Here is a 22,081-nt window from a genome sequence, read left to right as displayed (position 1 = left end):
AGCAAAGACATTACTTTGCCGACTAAGTTCCGTCTAGTCAAGGCTATGGTTTTTCCAGTGGTCATGTATGGATGACAGAGTTGGACTGTGAAGAAGGCTGAGCACTGAATAATTGATGCTTTTGAACTGTGGTGTTGGAGAAGACTCTTGAGAGTCCCTTGGACTGCAAGGAGATCCAACCAGTCCATTCTGAAGGAGATCAACCCTGGGATTTCTTTGGAAGGAATGATGCTAAAGCTGAAACTGCAGTACTTTGGCCACCTCATGGGAAGAGCTGACTCATTGGAAAAGACTTTGATGCTGGGAGGGATTGAGGGCAGGAGGAGAAGGGGACGACAGAGGATGAGATGGCTGGATGGCATCACCGACTCGATGGACATGAGTCCGAGTGAACTCCGGGAGTTGGTGATGGACAGGGAGGCCTGGCATGCTGTGACTCATGGGATTGCAAAGAGTTGGACACGACTAAGCGACTGAAATGAACTGAACTGAACTGAAGGTGGGAGATAGAGAAGGAAGTCTGAGGAGGTTGTTTGGAAGCATTAACTTAGAAGGGAGATAATGTAAACACTTGAAACTAAATTTATGGACAAACTAGACTTTTTGAACCATAGAAATGTATTTGTTACAACTCAAAAACTAGGTTTTGAGTTTTCATGTTGATCACATTTTCTTCCTGATTAAAAGATGGGGATAGGGAGAGAAAGATGGAAACAAAACACTTTTTTTTTTTTTTTTGAATGGCTCTGGGGTTATTTTCCAATGTACATGCCAAATTTTGGTTTGTTTAAAGAAATACATGAATTAGCAGAATTCCTTTCTGTATTCATTCCACAGCTGATGTTAATACTTAGTTTTTATATTTCAGTTCTCATTTAGTATGGAAGAAGATGAGTTCTTTGGAGAAAAAACATTCCAGCATTATTGTGCAGAATTCATTAAACATTCACAGAAGATAGGTGATGGTTGGGAATGGAGAGCTTCAAAGGTAAGAATTTTATTTTTTATTTCAATGGAAGTTTTTATTTTTCCCCACTTAAAACCTCAGTAATTGAAAGTAATATATGAAAGCTAGTTTGATTTAGTAAAAGGCTTAAATTGAAGAATGTCTTAAAACAGATGTCCGTTTTATTACTTTAGCTATATATACTCATTATAATTAGGCTAATGAAGTATTATCTAGAAAAGTCCTTAGGTGACCTGCTTTAATTTAATAGATAAGAGTGCTTAGCATATTAATTATCTAAATGTAAACAGATGCTTCTGTGGTGCTTCAAACCATTTGTTTATACTATTAAATTTTCTTAAGAAACTACTTTTGTCCAGAGAGTGAAAAGATAATCCAGACATCAAACCATGGTCAAATAATCACAAATTCTGAATTATGGAGGACTGTTCAGTTCAGTTCAGTTGTTCAGTTGTGTCTAGCTCTTTGCGACCCCATGGACTGCAGCACTCCAGGCTTCCCTGTCCATCACCAACTCCTGGAGCTTATTCAAACTCATGTCCATTGAGTCAGTGATGCCATCCAACCATCTCATCCTCTGTCATTCCCTTCTCCTCCTGCTTCAATCTTTCCCAGCATCAGTGAGTCAGTTCTTTGCATCAGGTCGCCAACGTATTGGAGTTTCAGCTTCAGCATCAGTCCTTCCAATGAATATTCAGGACTGATTTCCTTTAGGATTGACTGGTTTGATCTCCTTGCAGCCCAAGAGACTCTCAAGAGTCTTCTCCAACACTACATTTCAAAAGCATCAGCTCTTTGGTGCTCAGCTTTCTTTATAGTCCAACTCTCACATGCATACATGACCACTGGAAAAACCATAGCTTTGGATGACTGTATCTTTGGGAATTTCTTAATAATATAAACACAATTCCAAAACATTCTTTCTTTTGGTTCTATTTAGTAATATTAATAGCAACGTAAAAAGTCTATATACTCATTAATTTCCACACATATATTTAGTAAGATTTTCTGCCTAAAGCTCTTTAAGAGGTCTTTGAAATCCCTTTTTTGGAGAATACGTTTTTTCTATTTGATGTTTTACCTGATTTGTGAAAAAGTGGCGAAATCTTGTGTCTCTGTTGATTAGCTCTGTTTCATGTATGAAATCTGAGAAATATGAATATTTTTGAGCTGATTCTTATGATTCAGAACTAGAGGCCAGGGAAATGCAAGTCTTGATCAGGTTCAGATTGTCACTGGGGAGAGAAGCCATGATTTCCTCTTGGGTGGTATGTCAGCTAAGCTTTGGCAGGGGGTTCATGTCAGGGTTCAGAAGTGTAGAGTCAATTTCTTGTAGTAGATTCCAGCCCTACTCTCTAAGTTAATGATGGGACAGTTCATAAACCCTTAAGATGTCTCTCAGTCTAGGATAATATGATCTTAATAGCACCTTTTATTATTTTTGGTGCTGAGCATTTTATAATTTTGCTTTCTGTTATGTTTGAATTTCTAATCTTATTTCTTCTATGATTATTATCAACATATAAAGGAACTACTAATTTTTATATATTACTTTTATAACCATTCATCTTACTAAATTCTCCTAATTTTCATGAATTTTCAGTAATTTCTGTTGTGTATTCTGAGTAGAATGAGGCTATCTACAAATAAGTTTTTTCTTGCCTTCTTTGTAATATTTCTCTCTATTATTTTTATGAATTGAGTAGAAAACTGTTAATAGTAATAACAGATCTCTTTGTCTTCTTCCTGATCTTAATGTTAATGCTTCTGATATATAATGATTAAAATGTTGGTTGTTTATTCATTGGATGAGAATAGGTTTCTGACCCATTTTATCCTGTAATAATTTGTGTGATTATACTTTGGGAACTTTCCCTTTTCATTAGGTTTAAAAAAAAAAAAAAAAGAAAAGATCTTCTTCTTTTATCTTAAGCTGGAGGCTGAATAATAGATTCCTGTACCATTTCAGGGACCTAGTAGAGTGGGGGAGGGGAAAGTTAGAGAGGAAGTTGTGTGTGTGTGTGTGTGTGTGTGTGTGTGTGTGTGTGTGTGTGTATGTGTATGTTTGTGTCTTGGGGGGCTTTGGGGAAGATCTCCGGGGGGGAATTATATGTCAGAAGTTCCTTCACTGAATTTGTTGAAAGTAGTGCCGTAAGAGCCAGTTTCCAGGATTTGTTTTTATTCTTGGCCTTGCCTCTACTTCAAGAATGGGTATGGTTAAGTCTAGTTGCTTGTTTACTGCCACTTCCTGCCGAGTTAGAAAAGCTGCCTACCCTTTGGAGTGAGAATTATGCCTCTAATTAAGGACTATTCTCTTTAATGTGGGCATGAGCCTATAGATATTATCAAAAAAACCCTAAAACATTCATCAGAGAAAATCTTTACAGCCTTAGGGTAAGGATTGCAAACTCAAGAGTCTGTGAAGACCTGGTGGGGTAATGTAACTGGGTCAAGCTGCTGGGGCCAAGACAATGTGGACTCTGTCTGAGTCGGGGCCTATGGCTGACCAGAGTGCTTGGCCTGAGGACAGGAGTTTACCAAATCTTCCAAGAAAAGTAAAAAAGATTTAGAGTAATAACTAAATTTTTAAATGTTGACAATTAATTTAAAAAGATACTTTTCAAAGACAGTGAGGACTGAACCCACATGCCGTGGCTCTGTGTGTCCAGTGGGTGACTTCTGGGATTGGGTGTCTGCCTGGTGTTGACTGGTTTCTCACCTTGCCTCAATGCATACTGTTGATCTGAATTAGGATAAAGGACTCCAGGCAAAGAGATCCTTCTCTACTGTATTTTAGAATGTTAGTATTTTTGCTACTTAATTTCTGCAGTCCTATACCCTATTTAAGAAGGAAATTGTGAATCAGTTACTTCGTTATCTCCTTTAAACCTTCCATCCTTATTACATCTCAGGCTTTGTGGAACTGTTTGGAAACAATACTTAAACTTTTACTTTTTATGCTCCAGAAATTAATTTTTATATTAAAAGTAGTTGTATTGGTATATAGTTGACAAACAATAAGCTACACATATTTAAAGTGTAAAACTTGATAAGTTTTGACGTATGTACAGACCTTGAACCTTCACCACAGTCATGAGAGTGAGCATATCTATCATCCCCAAAAGGTTTCTTAACTTTTTAGTGCCTCTCTCTGCCCCTTCTTGCCCCTCATTTTTAAAAAGAACTTTGTTTATCCCTATATAAAGAGACTTCTTTAAAGAGTATGTATACTGTCACTCACATTTTCAGGTTTGTTCATAAACCACTTTGGTACCAGCAATTTTATCTTTCAATATTTAGAGAATTGGTATAATTCAACATTTTAGGTAAGGCAAAATATCATTATTTCTGCAGAGTTCATGAGAAAAGCAGTGTGAATGAAACATATAAATAATTTAAAATTTTAAAAGAAAGAAATTTCTTAAAATAGTCAAAATGTCCTAGTTTTTTATATCTGGAGGTATGCAGAGTAAGGAGAATGCTTCTAAATCAGTGTTTTTTTGGTGGGACTTAATTCTATTGGCATTTGGTCAGGACTGTTCTTGTTTTCCTACTCTTAACATCTCCAAACCCCTCAGAAGGTTGGTACACTCTTCCTAAGAGCCATTGTTTAATGTGATGGTGTATCAGATATTAAAGATAGTGGTCAAAATCATAGGCTTCAGAGTTAGATAGACCTGAGTACAAATCCTTGCTCTACCATCATTTCCTTTACTGTAGTCCTCTACTAGCTGGATTTTAGACAATATACTTAATGTAGCTGAGTTTCATTTTCTTTACCTATAAAATAGGAATAACAATAATACCTAACATAGTTGTTGTGTGGATTAAATGAGATTTGCATTCTAAAAGTTCAGTTATTGTATGATTATCATTTTTAGGTGGTTGATTGAAATTTTCAGTGTCTTTTGTTAGATAAATAATGCTATGAATGAAATTGTAGTTAGGTTTTCAGAAAACTTTATGAAAGTCTATTAGCACCAAGTATACTGGATTGATCTGAATGAAATTCTAGTTAGGTTTTCAGAAAACTGTATACTGTAGTATTGATATATTGGGGCTTACCTGATAGCTCAGCTGGTAAAGAATCCCCCTGCAATCCAGGAGACCCTGGTTTGATTCCTGGGTCAGGAAGATCACCTGGAGAAGGAATAGGCTACCTATTCAGTATTCTTGGGCTTCCCTGGTAGCTCAGATGGTAAATAACCCACCTGCAGTGCAGGAGACCTGGGTTGGATCCCTGGGTTGGGAAGATTCCCCTGGAGGAGGGCATGGCAACCCACTCCAGTATTCTTGCCTGGAGAATCCCCATGGACAGAGGAGCCGGGAGGGCCACAGTTCATGGGGTCACAAAGAGTCGAACACAACTAAGCACAGCACAGCGCTCTGATACATTATTCTGAATTTTCTACAATAAGAAAGGGGAGCAGAAGATGGTAAATAGCAATGAATGCAATTGTTTGAAACCCATTAAAGGGTTACCTTGTTTTATTGCACTTTGTAGATATTGTATGTTTTACAAATTGAAGGTTTGTGGCAACCCTGTGTCGAGCAAATCTATCAGTGCCATTTTTTCAACAGCCTCTGCTAACTTCATGTCTCTATGTCACATTTCAATAATCTTCACAGTATTTCACATTTTTCATTATTATTATATTTGTTATGGTGATCTGTGATCAGTGAGCTTTGATTTAGTGTTGTGATTATTTTGGAGTATCATGAACCCTACCCATTAACAGTGAACTTAATAAATGTGTGTGTCCTAACTGTTCCACTCACTGGCCATTGCCCTATCTCTGTCCCTCTCCTCAGGCCTCCCTATTCCCTGAGACATTGCAATATTGAAATTAGACCAATTAACAACGTTACAATGGCCTTTAAGTGTTCAAGTGAAAGTAAGCATTGCCTCACTTTAAATCAGAAACTGGAAATGATTAAGCTTAGTGAAGAAGGCATATCAAAAACTGAGACAGGTCAAAATTTAGGCCTCTTGCACCAAACAGTTAGCCAAGCTGTAGATGCAAAGGAGAAGCTCCTGAAGGAAATCAAATGTGCTACTCCAGTGAAGACATGAACAGTAAGAAAGTGAAACTGCTTTTCTCTAAGGAGAAAGCTTTAGTGGTTGGGAAGATCAAACTAGCCACCACTTCCCATAAGCTGAAACCTAATCCAGACAAGGCTCTAACTCTTCAATTCTTTGCAGGCCGAGAAAGGTGAGGAAGTTGCAGAGAAAAAGTTTGAAGCTTGACAGAGTTACACTCATGAGGTTTCAGGAAAGAAACTATTTCCATAACATAAAAGTTCAAGGTGAAACAGCAAGTGGTAATGTAGAAGCTGCAGCAGGTTATCTAGATCTAGCTAAGGTCATTAATGAAGGTGACTACACTAAACAGCAAATTTTCAGTGTAGACAAAACAGTCTTCTATTGAAAGAAGATGCCATCTAGGACTTCATAGTTAGAGAGGAGAAGTCAATGCCTGGCTTCAAAGCTTCAGAGAACAGACTGACCGGATCTTTTGTTGGTTCCCTGGTGGCTCAGAGGGTAAAGCATCTGCCTGCAATGCAGGAGACCTGGGTTTGATTCCTGGGTCAGGAAGACCCCCTGGAGAAGGAAATGGCAACCCACTCCAGTACCCTTGCCTGGAAAATCCCATGAATGGAGAAGCCTGGTAAGCTACGGTCCATGGGGTCGCAAAGAGTCAGACACGACTGAGTGACTTCACTTCACATCAATGCAGCTGATGACTTTAAGTTGAAGCCAGTGTTCATTTATCATTCTGCAAATCTTAGGGTCCTTTAGGATATGCTAAATCTACTCTACCCATTTTCTATAACTGGATCAAAAAATCCTGGATGACAGCACATCTGTTTATAGCATCTCAACATATTAAGCCCACTGTTGAGACATACCATTCAGAAAAAAAGATTCATTGAATATAGTACTGCTCATTGACTACATACCTAGTTACCCAAGAGCTCTGAGGGAGATGTACAATAAGATTAAAATTGTTTTTATGCTTACTAATACAACATCCATTCTGTGGCCCATGGATCAAGGAGTATTTTCAACTTTCAAGTCTCATTTTGTAAGAAATACATTTCATAAGACTGTAATAGTGACTCCGGGTAAATCTGGTCAAAGTCAACTGAAAGCCTTCTGGAAAGGATTTACCATTCTAGATGCCATGAAGAACATTTGTGATTCATTGGAAGAAATCAAAATGTCAACATTAACAGGAATTTGGAAGAAGTTCATTCCAATCCGCATGGACGACTTTGAGGGGTTTAAGACTTCAGTAGAGGAAGTTACTGCAGATATGGTAGAAATAGCAAGAGAACTGGAGTTAGAAGTGGAGCCTGAAGATGTGACTCACTTGCTGGTGTCTTATGATAAAACTTGAAAAGATGAGGAGTTGCTTCTTATGGATGAGCAAAGAAAGTGGTTTCATGAGATAGAATTTACTTGTGGTAAAGATTCTGTGAAGAACTGACAACAAAATATTTAGAATATTATATAAACTTAGTTGATAAAGCAGTAGCAGGGTTTGTGAAGACAGACTCCAATTTATTTATTTATTTATATTTTTTTGGCCACACTGTGCATCTTGTAGGATCCTGCACTTGGGTAATGAACCTGAAAGCATGGAGTCATATCACTGGACCACCAGGGAATGGGTAAAATGCTATCAAACAGCATTGCATGCTACTGAGAAATCAGAGTCAATTGATGTGGTAGACTTCATTGTTGTCTTATTTTAAGAAACTGCCACAGCCATCCCAACTTTCAGCAACCACCACCATCATGAGTCAGCAGCCATCAATATAAAGGCAAGACACTCCACCAGCAAAATGATTATGACTTGCTGAAGGCTTAGATGATGGTTAGCATTTTTTAGCAATAAAGTATTTTTTGTTTATATATTGTGTTTTTATACTTAATGCTATTGCTCACTTAATAGTCTACAGTATAGTATAAACATAACTTTTATATACACTGGGAGACCAAAAAATAGTTGACTCACTGTATTGTGATATTTGCTTTATTGTGTTAGTCTAGAACCCAGCCCTCTATATCTCAAAGGTATTTCTGTATATATTTAGAAAACCCATGAGCTCATAATGTTAGAGAAGGAAGGGGGATAAAGAGTGGACAAGACAGACAGAGAGAGAGGGAGAAACAGGCAGACAGGGAGGAGCAGAACAGACTCCAAACTTAACTCACTGGACACCATTGGGAGTATCTAAGGCATCAACTCCTTGGTCTGAAAATTGTTGGTTAAAGGAAAAGAAATAAGCATTTATCCTGCATGTCCTGTATGAACTATATTTCATGGTAACTAAATAGCCTAATTTGAAAAATGAAATTTTTCTGCCCCCCCACCCCGCCTAGAATTCCAATAAACATAAAAAGGGCAATTGTTGTTGAATCATTATATCATGTCCAACTCTTTGTGACCCCAAGGACTGCAGTATGACAGGTTTCCCTGTCCTTCACTATCTTCTTGAGTTTGCTCAGATTCATGTCCTTTGAGTCAGTGATGCTATCTAATCATCTCATCCTCTGTCACCCACTTCTTCTGCCCTCAATCTTTCCCAGCATCAGGGTCTTTTCCAGTGAGTCTGCTCTTCACATCAGGTGGCCAAAGTATTAGAGCCTCAGCTTCACCATCAAGTCCTTCCAATGAATATTCAGGGTTGATTTCCTTTAGGATTGATTGGTTTCACCTCCTTGCAGTCTGAAGGACTCTCAGGAGTCTTCTCCAGCACCATGATTCCAAAGCATTAATTCTTCAGCACTCAGCCCTCTTTATTTTCCAACTCTCACATCCATACATGACTACTGGAAAAACCTTAGTTTTGACTAGATGGACCTTTGTGGGCAAAATGATGTCTCTGCTTTTTAATATGCTGTCTAGCTTTTTGTCATAGCTTTCCTTCCAAGGAGCAAGTGTCTTTTAATTTAATGGCTGCAGTCACCACCCACAGTGATTTTGCAGCCCAAGAGAAGAAAATCTGTCACTGCTTCCACTTTTCTCACTTATATTGGCCATGAAGTGATGGGGCCAGATGCCATGATCTTAGTTTTTAGAATATTGAGTTTTAAGCCAGCCTTTACACTCTCCTCTTTCACTTTCATCAAGAGGCTTTTTAGTTCTTCTTTACTTTCTGCCATTAGGGTGGTATCTTCTGCATATCTAAGGTTGTTGATATTTCTCCCAGCAACCTTTATTCCAGCTTGTGATTCATCCAGCCTGGCATTTTGCATGATGTACTCTGCATGTAAGTTAAATAAGCAGGATGACAATATATAGCCTTGTTATATTCCTTCCCCAATTTTAGAGTCATGTCCCATTCTGTTAACTTGTTTGACCCGAATACAGGTTTCTTAGGAGACAGGCAAGGCGATCTGGTACTCCCATCTTTTTAAGAATTTTCCACAGTTTATTGTGATCCACACAGTCAAAGGCTTTAGCATAGTCTATGAAGCAGAAGTAGTTGTTTTTCTGAAATTTTCTTGCTTTCTGTTTGATCCAACAAATGTTGGCAACTTGATCTCTGGTTCCTCTGTCTTTTCTAAATCCAGCTTGAACATCTGGAAGTTCTTGGTTCACATACTATTGAACGCTAGCTTGAAGGAGTTTGAGCATAACTTTACTAGCATGTGAAATGAGTGCAATTGTACAATAGTTTGAGCATTCTTTGGTGTTGCCCTTCTTTGGGATTGGAATGAAAACTGACTTCAATTAGAAAATCACCACTTTTCAGTCCCTAATGAAAGGAATTAGTAATAATCAGTAGGTGAAAACATTAGATGAAAAGTTAATGTGGAATTTACAAAAGAGGGATTGAGCTATCATTACCTGATAATGATCGATTACCTCATAATCGATCTTAGCTTTGCTGAAAATAGGGTGAAAGTGTTAGTTGCTCAGTCATGTCTGACTTTTTGTGACCCCATAGACTGTTGCTCAGCAGACTCCTCTGTCCATGGAATTCTCCTGGTAAGAATTGGAGTGTGTTGCCCTTCCCTTCTCCAGGGGATCTTCCCCACCCAGGGATTAAATTTTGGTCTCCTGCATTGCAGGCAGATTCTTTACCATCTGAGCCAACAGGAAAGCCCCCAAATAGGGTAACCAGATATTATGTACTTTCTGAAGTTTTATAACATGTATCACAGACCACAGTCTATGAAATATTCTTGCCACCAAAGATGAACCTGAATAGAACCAATCAAGGAAGTCAAGTGATAGAGGACCAAGTTAATTGACACTATGGGAAGCAAATAGAAAAACCTAGAAATCTAAAGGACAACTGACCCAGTTTCCTTATAAAGTTAATGGTAGGGTTAAGCAGTGAGGAGGAGGATTATATTTGTAATTATTTAGAATTAAGAACCAGGTTTTATTGGGTTTTGTTTTTAAAATATCCTTGAGGCAGCAAGCAGCATGTTGTTCTAGTGAGCAAAACGCTAGTGTGCAGCTCAGGTCATGTGAGACTTACTATGGGAGTGTGAGACTGATTCAGGAAATGGGTCTGTTGACTATGCACTAGGATGTCTTGACAGTGTCAGCTTGCTATGAAAGTTTCTCAGTCCTTACTTTCCTTTTCTGAATTTATCTTGTTGACCTGTAACAATGAGTTTGTAGATTGAGAACAGTTTTTGGGCTGGTAAGTTACAATTAATTCTTGAATTGCCACCAGTTTAGACCACACTTTGAATAGCACTACTCTAAATTAATGGAAATTCAAGAACCATACCCTAATGTAATGTGTGAACCTTGTTTTGATCCTGACTCAAACAAAGCACCTGTAAAAGGACTTTTTTGGGGGGACAGTTGGGGATATTTGATTATGATTAAGGTGTAAAATGATACTGATAAGATTAGCAAAGAAAAAACACACCAGGGACAGATAAAGCAAATGTGGCAAAATCATGACATATGTTGAATATGAGTAATGTGTATATAGGTTTGATTTTGGTACTGTTCTCTCTTTTATGTATGTTACATATGTGCTTCCTTTTGATGTCATAACAATTTATTCTTTACCCTAAACTTTATTTGTAATTACAAATGTTCTTACCCTTGTCTTAGATTCAGTAGCCTTTTTGGGAATTTGGGTGGTTTAAAACTTCAAAGCAACTTGCTTTCTAAAATTTTTTCTTTTGTGTTTTTACTTGCTAGATATGAGTAATTAGTTCTGTGATTCCACTGTTCACAGGTTATTGATAAAATAATTTCCCATAGGTTTTCAACTTACTCTCTCACTTTTGTATAGCAGAAACAGGAAAAGAGACCATTCAGATACTGAAAACAAAATATTCTACTAATCTTGAGATTAGATTTTATACAATTGACACTAGATTACTTTGTATGTTATTTTTAAAGAAGAATTAAAAGCCTTCTGCTCCCTTACCCCCACCCCTGCCCCATTAATCCCTGTCTCTTCAGTTAAATGTACTAGATTATATCTTGAAATTTCATATCAACACACTAGAAATATTTTGATCATTTTCCTAATAGCTTAGGAGCTGATTATTTAAAGGACTTATTTCCTAATTTATGTAGATGTAGAGTAAAACTTTAAAATTTTACTTTATTCTTAGAAATTTAAAATTAAAATTTTTTGATTCCTGATTTTTAAATTTCTTTTTAATTCCTTCTTTTCAGTAGTCTTTCTGATTAATTCACATTGATTTTCTTAGAGCCCTTTACCATGTCCTAATTACATCAAATTCGTATTTTTAAAATAGATTCTAAAATATTTCCATATTTTACTGTATTCCATCTTTTAACACTGTCTTACTAGAAAATTCACCCCACCCTTCCCATTTATTCTCCTACCCTGCTGAATTTCACACCTTGTTTATTTGCACAGCTACCTTTATTATACCTTCATTGGTGCTTCAGATGGTAAAGAATCTGCTTACAATTCAGGAGACCTGGGTTCCAAGGGAATGGCTACCCACTCCAGGATTCTTGCCTAGGAAATCCCATGGACAGAGGAGTCTGTAGGTCTGTAGTCCATGGGGTAACAAAGAGTCAGACATGACTGAGTGACTAACAGTCACCTTTAAGTGAACCTTAAAAGTGAATAAAGTGAAATAAAGTGAACCTTTATTTTTAATGTCTTATTATGAAAAATTTTAAGTATACAAAAGTAAAGAGCATAGAATAATGAATTCCCACGTACCTTTCACCTTACTCCTATAATTATCAACTCATAGCCAGGAACATACTCTTAAAGCATATGTGGCATATGGGAAGTGCCATAATATATCTCAATTTAATTAAGTTGGCTTTCTTTTTTCCCCTCCCCCAGTTTGTCTTAAAATTATGGATTCTTCAAGTACACTCTAAATTTATTGATCATTAATATTAAAATTAATGAATGAACTCAGGAAAAGACTCTAGAGACCTAAAATATTATTTCAAGAAATATTTATTTATTTTAACAATTATAGGAGAATACCTATACATGACATAAAATTTATCATCTTAACCATTTTTAAGTGTATAGCTCAGCAGACCAATGTGGAGCTCACATTGCTGTGCAACCAAGTTCCTGAACTCTTTTCATCTTACAGAATCAAAACTACACACATTAAACACTAACTACTCATTCCCCGCCACCCTAACCCCTGGCAACCATCCTTCTACTTTCTATGAATTTGACTACTGTAGTTATATCACATCGGAGAAGGCAATGGCACCCCACTCCAGTACTCTTGCCTGGAAAATCCCATGGATGGAGGAGCCTGGTGGGCTGCAGTCCATGGGGTCGCTAAGAGTCAAGACACGACTGAGCTACTTCACTTTCACTTTTCACTTTCATGCATTGGAGAAGGAAATGGCAACCCACTCCAGTGTTCTTGCCTGGAGAATCCCAGGGACGGGGGAGCCTGGCTGGCTGCCATCTATGGGGTCGCACAGAGTCGGACACAACTGAAGCGACTTAGCAGCAGCAGCAGCAGTTATATCACATAACTTGAATCAAACAGTATTTATCTTTTTGTGACTGTCATTTTGTTTAGCATGAAGTCTTCCAAATTCACCCATTATTTCTACAAATGTTGAGTTAGGATGTTAAGAAGTAGAGAACTAAACAGAGAATTGGGGGTAAATTTCTGTTAAATGATGACATCTTGAATTATATGGCTTCATTCTGTTAAGAGATTTCACTTCTTTTATTTTGAAGCACAACATTATTAAAGAGGATTAAATGTATGTCTGATAAGACTAGATTTTCACCAGTCTCAAATTTGCTGATACTGTATAAATCCAACTGGATATTTCTATCAGAAACACAATCAAATTAGAAAGTAAATAGTGGAATTAATGGGGACTTTCCTATGGCTCAGTCGGTAAAGAAATCTGCCTGCAGTGCAGGAGACTACCTGAAATATAGGATACCCGGGTTTGATCCCTGTGTCAGGAAGATCCCTTGGAGAAGGAAATGGCAACCCACTACAGTATTATTGCATGGGAAATTCCATGGACAGAGGAGCCTGGTGGGCTTCAATCTCTGGGGTCACAAAGTGTCATACACAGCTTAGTGACTAAACCAATAGAATTAATATCTTAAGTACAGTTATTTTTCCTACCTGTTAATTTTTGTGATTTTTATACATTGAGCTATTGGAATGAGGATTTTTATTTTAAAGGTGAAATATTAATTGTCCACTTACACTTTTGATCTCTGTGTACACAATATCCTTAGATTCCTTGCTAAAATTTAGTGACAATTTTAAAGTTTATGAGAAGAATAGACATTTCCTACAGGCTTCTTAAGTATAATATTTTTTTATGTGAAGTGAAGTGAAAGTCGCTTGTGTCTGACTCTTTGCAACCCCATGGACTATACAGTCCATTGAATTCTCTAGGTCAGAATACTGGAGTGGGTAGCCTTTCCTTTTTCCAGGGATCTTCCTAACCCAGGAAACGAACCTGGGTCTCCCACATTGCAGGTGGGTTCTTTACCAGCGGAGCCACAGTTTTTTATGTGAGTAATAAATAAATACATTTGTTGATTTGAAATACTTAGTTTTGCTTAACTTTTATTTTTCTTCTTCCAGCTTATTAATTTTTTATATATCCCTGTATTAATCCTTTTTAGGGTGGTTGTGAGCCATTATTGCTATTAGTTTTAGTATAATGCTGTATTTGTTCAAGTCATCTACTGTGAATTACTGAAATATTGTTTCTGGCCCCAAATGTCTCTAGATAAAGATTAGATATATTGCCTTCACATAGTCTCTTGATTAGACTGAAGTAGAGGTTTGTTTTTTTTTTTTTAGCTTATCTTTGGAGATTAGGAGAAAAATGCACTTGGAACAGCATGCTGTGTTTTCGTAATAAATATTGACTCATAGTCAGTTACACTAGATTTTTCATTCATAATTTATTGTGTGTTATGATATGATCTGTCATTTAAGCATATGTAAATCTTAAGCATCATTTCAAGAAGAACAGGTTGTATCACTTGTGAATTAAATATTTTTGAACACCATTTTTAAAGCTTATCAAGAGTATCAGAGAAAGGAAAGCTGTAATACTTTATAAATTTATCAGTTGAATTTAAACAATGGTAGTAATTGTGCACATCTAACACTTAAAAGCACATTTTTGGCTAACTGTGATATTTGGGTTCATTGGGCAGACTGGCAGGGTGTATTTCAAAAAGCCTCCTAGAGAGTTAATATTGGTAAATTTATAAAGCTCAGGATCTGACCCACAGATTCAGATAGAATGGAATGGAGCTATCTCTCAAAGAGGGATCCACATCAAGCGATGTCAAATAATATATGTATACACACACACGCACACACACACATATCTTTTAACATTTATACTCTGAGATACATATTTATATGTATGTGTGTGTGTGTGTATATGCTAAGTCTCTCTAGTCATAGCTCACTCTTTGTGACCCTATGGACTCTAGCCCATCAGTCTTCTCCATCCATGGGATTTCCCAGGCAAGAATACTGGAGTGGGTTGTCATTTCCTTCTCTAGGGAATCTTCCCAACCCAGGGATTGAACCCATGAGTGTCTCCTGCATTGCAGGCAGACTCTTTACTGCTGAGCTACTAGGGAAGCCCCGTATATATAATACATATATATAATATAGTTAATAAACTATATATATAATTAATAAATTGATATATATCAGAATCTAGTTTATTAACTTATAATGAATAGAATTGTCAAATGAATCAGAATGCTTCTGTCATCATGATTCGTTTTGTTTTGTAGGTGAACAAATCACAACTGCATGAATACAGAATGAGTACAAATTCTCATATATAGTTGTATGAAACATTTAGTGGCACAATCTAAGAGTGGCATCATACATCTTGCTCTGCAGTAGGAATAATCTTACCATTTGAGGCCAAATTGTTTAAAGTGTGTAGGGTAAAAATCTCTTTCTTGAACAGTGTAGTAGGCAATGCCAGTATTTCCTCCACTGATCTTATTATGATTATGATTATTATTATTATTTTTGAGTTTTCTTAACTGACCAGTCTCTTTTGGTTGCTGTTTGATTATAGTTAGACTGGGGAGCTGTTCTCTCTCTCTTAGGGTAATTTGCCCATCTGCTCTGATCTCTTATGAGTTAATTTCATGCTTGAACTCAGAAATGCTTATTTCAAAAGCCTTGGACTAGGCCTCCAGTTACAGACAGCATTACCCTGATCTTTAATGTTTGGAGAGATAGAAAAAAAATCATAAAAGAATCACATTACTCTAATACGATTGTGGTTGCTTTGCTGAATTTCCTTCACATGTAGGGTTTCATATTTAGGTTCTCTTAAACATGTGTTACTATATTTCCCAATTGGGATTTTAATGGTTGCTGTTTTAAATTTAAAGTATTGGAGTGAAATTACATATCTGCAACATTGTCTTTCCTTTCAGAAACAGAATAGATGCTCTCTTTAAAGACTGATTCTGCTGGATATATTTTGCAACTCGTTACCTAAATGAACTGTCTTACTACATCTAGTGCTTTTGAAAATAATAATTTGGTGCTTTCCATGTCATCTGACATAGCAAAAATATGGTTTCTTTTCTGATATTTATGGCTTCATTTTGTGACAATTTCCAGAACTAATTGTGTGCTGTAACAGTAATCACATGTATTCTTGCTTCACAGCATCACTTTGTAAGTATATGGCAGTCTTCTTATCTTTATTTTGTGTCAGGATAACTTGAATAAATGAATAAACTTAGGCACCAAGATAACAATTGACTTGCCCAAGTTTGAGTTACAACTGGAGCAAGAAGCCAGGTCTTTGGACACTACAATACCATATTTCATATATAATATTATTTTTCTAAATATTAATAATAGCCTTTATGCAAAGTTTAGTTACATAAGTGATCTCATACATTTTAGAGTTCTGTAACCTCAAGCTCAACATAATCAAATTTGAGCTCATATCTTTCAACCTTTTCTCAGTTGAATTCTTTGTTTTAGTAGATGGCTCTACCATTATTGTGGCTCAGGCCATAAAACTGAAGAATTTTACATTCATTGTCTCCTCAATACCTAGACCTTTTGGATCATTATATTCACTTAAAAATCTCTCACATTGACTTACCTCTGCCTCCTCTGTCCTCCTTTTCCATTGCTACTGTTTTGGCTCAGACCATTGTTTCTGCTTTCTGTCTCTGATCTTGTACTCTGCCAACTTGACTTCCACCCTGCCAAAATGATCTGTCTATAAAACACAATTCCAATCCATTATTCCCTGGTTCAAATCCTTTAGTGATGCTTTGTTATTTCAGAATATAGTTCAGGCTCCTTATCTAAGCATATGCAGCTCATGCCCCCAAAAGATATATTCTTTTGAATCTGGCTTTGTTTGCTCAACATTCATTTATGCACAGCTTTAGGGTCAGGGAGTGGACAGAGGTTATGCTGGGACACCTGAGCATGATGGATGGAGTAAGACTTCCACCCTTCCTGAAGGATCTGTGTGGAGGTTGGGGAGCACATTCAAATTTCAGACAGGTTTATACTCTGCCCTGCTTTCTAGTTTCTCCCATGTCCTCTGTTCATGTGAACAACCTCACCATCAACCCAGGACTTGAAGACAGCGTGGTTTTCTTGAGGTATGTGGGTGGGAGGCAGTCAAGGTTGTTAGCAGAGTTCAAGACCCTCTTTGGTCTCTCTTTTCCAGGATCTACCTATTACCTTTTGGTTTTGTTGTTGGGAGGCTGCTTGTCCCAACTGGGACGGCTACCTCAGACTTGCTCCTGAGATTGCTACTTCTGCTGGTGATGCTGCTAGACCGCATATTTTCATCTTTGGCTCCAAAACAATTGAGTCTTTCCAGCCTTGAAGCTGCCCTAGCTTGCAGTCTAGGGAGACCCCTTGCCCTGGCCACTGACCACAGGGGAAGGATAGTAGCAGCCACAGGCAGGAGTGTCACAGATTTCCACTGTTCTTACCCTAATTTCAGCAGTGTTTCATGAATAAGTGCTTCTTACTATGTTTGACTTTGGTTGATTACCAGATTCCTGAAATGGTTATTTTTTAAAAATAATTTTGAACACTTTCAAAGTTGTTTTTTGGAGATTTGGCATCCAGCCTCCTGAGGCCACAGGGTGATTTTAATTTGCATTTTTCTAAAAACTAGTTCATTTGAGCACCTTTTCATATGTTTGTTAGTTTATCATACCATCCTTTGTGATTTGTTTGGTTAAGTCTTTTGCCCATAATCACTAAATATTTTTTAGAGATTAAATTTAAGCAGATAGGTAGCACTGACCCCAAGTTTGGCTTAGATTCCTGCTTCTCCTCTATATTTTCATAGAACTGATGCATGGTTTTATATGGTGGTTATCTGTATCTGATTCTCCATGGTACTCTCAAAACTCCTTGACTACAGGAATTTTGTTTCTATATCCTTGGTGCTTAGCATAGTAAGCACTCTATATGCATTTTTAAAAAATTGAATTAAAATCATATAAACTGGAATTCTGCCAGGTTTTTTATTTCTGTAAATACATTTCATTATATTTCATTTCACAGTGGGTCATTGACTAGTATCTAAAAACCTATTTGTTTTATAAGAAATTTCATTTAATAAGTAACATTTCTTATTAGTAGAATAAATAATTGGATCCAGTGTTACTATGTAATGTCATCAGTGACTTCTAAGTTTATTGATGCTAAACTCTGGTAAATTGTTTGATGTTTCAGTAGTATTTGACAAGGATTGATCTTACTTTTCTCCTTGATATATTCATTTGGTATCCTTACTCTCTTGGTTTACTGCCTAAATTATTCTTCATTCTTTTTTAGTCTCCTTTTTTTCCCACAGCCTCATAATGTTAGTGCTCAGGTCCTGTTCTCTTGTTTGGCTAATCTCGTGACCCTGGAGGTCATCATTTAAATTGTAACAAAAGCTAATTACTCCTAAATGTATACCTCTTATCCAGACTTCTCTCTTGAATTCTAGATTCATAAGGCCAACTTCTTACTTGACGTTTCTACTTTGATGTCTCCACTTAGTCTCAACATGTCCAAAATTAAACTCTAATAAATCTCCTCCCAGACTTGCTCACCCACTATCACCCAGACTTTCTCCTTTCAACTGATGGCAATTCCAGTTTTTCAGTTGTTCAAACTACTGGAGATATCCTTCACTTCTGTATTTCTCTCTTATTCCCCATCCTGTTGCCTCCACCTTCAAATACCTAGAATCAGACCATTTCTCATTATCTCCCTTACTTCCCAGGTGGCTCGGATATTAAAGAATCTGCCTGCAGCACTGGTAGACATGGATTTGATTCCTGGGTCAGGAAGATCCTCTGGAAAAGGGAATGGGTACCCACTCCAGTATTCTTGCCTGGAGAATTTCATGGACAGAGGAGCCTGGAGGGCTATAGTCCCTGGGATTGCAAAGAGTCAGACATGACTGAATGACTGAGACACACACACACCCGCTACTGCTCTGGTGAAGCATCAACTTTTACTAGAATTATGTTCCTAACCACCTAACCATCAGCCTCCTTCCACCCTTGTATTCCTATGGTATAACCCGTTTAAAATGGGAGTCATATTGTATCAGTCACTTCTCAATTCTAAGTGAAAGCCAAAGCATTTATAGTCACCTATAAACTTTGTGATCTGCTCCCTCCCCACTCTCTTACTTTTCTGACATCACTTCCTACTTCCCTCCTTTCATTCACAACCATCCAGACAAACTGACTTTCTTGCTGTGCCTCAAACACACCAGACAAACACTACCTCCTGAGCAGGGTGGGGGTTGGGGGCATGGTCTCTGAATTGACTGGGCCTTCTTTTAGAACATTCTTCTTCCAGATATGACTAACTGCTCCCATTTCTCTGTCCTCCCATCCCATGTGTTCGCTCACATGTCACCTTCTTACTGAGGCTTCCCTGACCACCTTATTCAACATTTCAAACTGCATGGTCTCCCTACCTACAGTCTTATTCCTGATTTTCCTTATCCTCCTCTACTCTTTTTCTTGTAATATTAGTCACCTTCTGTAACTTACTTTTTAAAAAAAATTTCTTCAGTGAGTTTATTTTTTTAGACTCATTTTCTTTTTTTGAGAAGTATAGAACAAAATACAATTATTAGAGGACAGTTCAGTTCAGTTCAGTTGCTCAGTCATGTCCGACTCTGCAACCCCAGGAACTGCAACACGCCAGGCCTCCCTGACCATTACAAACTGCCGGAGTCCACCTAAACCCACGTCCATTGAATAGGTGATGCCATCCAACCATCTCATCCTCTGTTGTCCCCTTCTCCTCCTGCCCTCAATCTTTCCCAGCATCAGGGTCCTTTCAAATGAATCAGCTCTTCGCATCAGGTGGCCAAAGTACTGGAATTTCAGCTTCAACATCAGTCCTTCCAATGAACACCCAGGACTGATCTCCTTTAGAATGGACTGGTTGGATCTCCTTGCAGTCCAAGGGACTCTCAAGAGTTTTCTCCAAAACCACAGTTCAGAAGCATCAATTCTTCTGTGCTCAGCTTTCTTTATAGTTCAAGTCTCACATCCATACGTGACTACTGGTAAAACCATAGCCTTGACTAGACGGACCTTTGTTGACAAAGTAATGTCTCTGCTTTTGAATATGCTATCTAGGTTGGTCATAACTTTCCTTCCAAGGAGTAAGCATCTTTTAATTTCATGGCTGCAGTCACCGTCTGCAGTGATTTTGGAGTCCCAAAAAACAAAGTCAGCCACTGTTTCCACTGTTACTCCATTTATTTGCCATGAAGTGATGGGACTGGCTGCCACATGATCTTAGTTTTCTGAATGTTGAGCTTTAAGCCAACTTTTTCATTCTCCTCTTTTACTTTCATTAAGAGGTTCTTTAGTTCTTCTTCACTTTCTGCCATTAGAGGACAACTGCTCTACAATATTGTGTTGGCCTTTGCCACACATCAGCACAAATCAGCTACAGGTATACATATTATGTTTATTGTTTAATGTCTCTCTTCCACTGTTTAATCTATGAGGACAGAGATCTTTGTTTGCTGATATGCCCAAAGCAGCTGGAATATCACTGGGTATAAAGTAGATACACAAACATATTTGCTAAATGAATGATTGAATATCTGACTTTCTGGGAAAAAAAAAATCTACACTTTGAAGAATTTTATTAGACAAAAAGTTTTATTTGACAAAATATGAGAAAATTTAAAAAATGCCAATGTTCTTCTTTTATCCCTTAATTGATGAATTAGGACCCATGAAAACACCATAAAATTTACATAAAAAGTTAATAAGTATCATTCAAATAACCTCTTCAGGGCAGTCTTTTTAATAAAACTGGCATTTCTGTATAAATGGAATTTTTTATAATGATATGCAGTATAGTAGAATTTAATGCATACTTTAGATTTTAAAATAACCATGTAAGAGTCTGTTGAGTGGGACCTTTTTATCTTGTTCCCAATTTGCAGCTAAGGCCCCAAGCTGAGGACAAAAGACTTTGAGTAACTAATTTTCTATATTTGGATAGCTGTGAATAATCTACTAGCCACTGGGGCCAGAAACTTGCCTGCAGAGACTGCTCAGAGGAACCATTCCTGAAGAACTGGCATTTTCCACCCTATTCCAATATGAGAATAGAATTCAGCAGAGCAGAAATGCACAGTTTGTAATGAGAAACGATTCCCTTCCTCCCAAATTTCTCTTAGTTCCCCAAAGAACCACTTGTAAAGAGTATGGGGTACTTTCAAGTTGGGAGGGCGGTCATTCATTGTTTGGTTGAACATTTGTTTCTCCATGGACTTGTTGATCTGCTGTTTTTTTCTTTGCTGGAGCAGGACTAAAGGGAATTGATGGTAGTGGAGGTGGCGGGGGCGGGGGCGGGGGGGGGCGGTCAGAGGATACTGTTTAACCTATTTAATATGGTCACTTCATAGAGTAGCTGTGCTGAACCTATTTTTCCCTTGTCCTGCTCAGGCCAGGAAGGGTAGAGGGACCTCAGCAGTGGAAGAGGACAGATAGTTACTGTCTAGATCAGGTAAATGTCCCTGTAGGACCTTCTGAAGAGCCCGTTTAATCACTCATAAAGGAGCTAGCAGCTACATGCCTGCCATTTGCAGGAGCAGTGATACCCAGTCAGTGTCAGCCAGAGGAGCAACAGCAGATGACAAGGAGAGGACTGTGACTGCATACAGTTAGGTAAGGGGAAGGTCTTCTTTCCTACTTCCAGTTTTCAAGCCATGGGCTTCTGGAAGAAGTAGTGAGAGGCAGGTTTCTCTGAGCAAGACAATGCTTCTTTTCTCCATTCTAAGCTGCAGAGAGTGTGGGTTGAACTACAGGGAAAAAGAGCTTCAAATTCATTTTGAGCCTGAAATCTTCAAAATGGCAAAAATAATATAAGATTGAGTCTTAATTATCTGAATGTTCAAATTCTAATAACTGAAAGCATCTAAAAAGTATAGAATGGAACCAAATTGTTTTTAAGGACCCCTGATATATCAGTTGTGGGCTTTCCTGGTGGCTCAGTGGTAAAGACCCCACCTGCCAATGCAGGAGATGCAGGTCCGATCTCTAATTCTGGAAGATCCCCTGGAGAAGAAATGGCAGCCCACTCCAGTATTCTTCCCTGGG

General features: G+C 37.7%; 1 protein-coding gene across 1 annotated transcript in view; it reads left to right on the top strand.

Moving 5' to 3' along the window:
- The window catches only part of ATG10 (autophagy related 10), a 266,281-nt gene that overhangs the window by 18,599 nt on the left and 225,601 nt on the right, over positions 1–22,081 (top strand). Inside the window, exon 2 of the mRNA XM_040239430.1 lies at positions 869–988. Coding sequence (XP_040095364.1) covers positions 881–988 — 108 coding nt within the window. The 5' untranslated portion in view covers positions 869–880. The remainder of the gene's footprint in view (positions 1–868; positions 989–22,081) is intronic.

This window comes from Oryx dammah, unplaced genomic scaffold, assembly GCF_014754425.2.
Source record: "Oryx dammah isolate SB20612 unplaced genomic scaffold, SCBI_Odam_1.1 HiC_scaffold_5, whole genome shotgun sequence".
NCBI classification, from domain to species: Eukaryota; Metazoa; Chordata; class Mammalia; order Artiodactyla; family Bovidae; genus Oryx; species Oryx dammah.
Note: the sequence above shows the minus strand (reverse complement) of the source record. Positions and strands in the feature narration are given on the sequence as shown.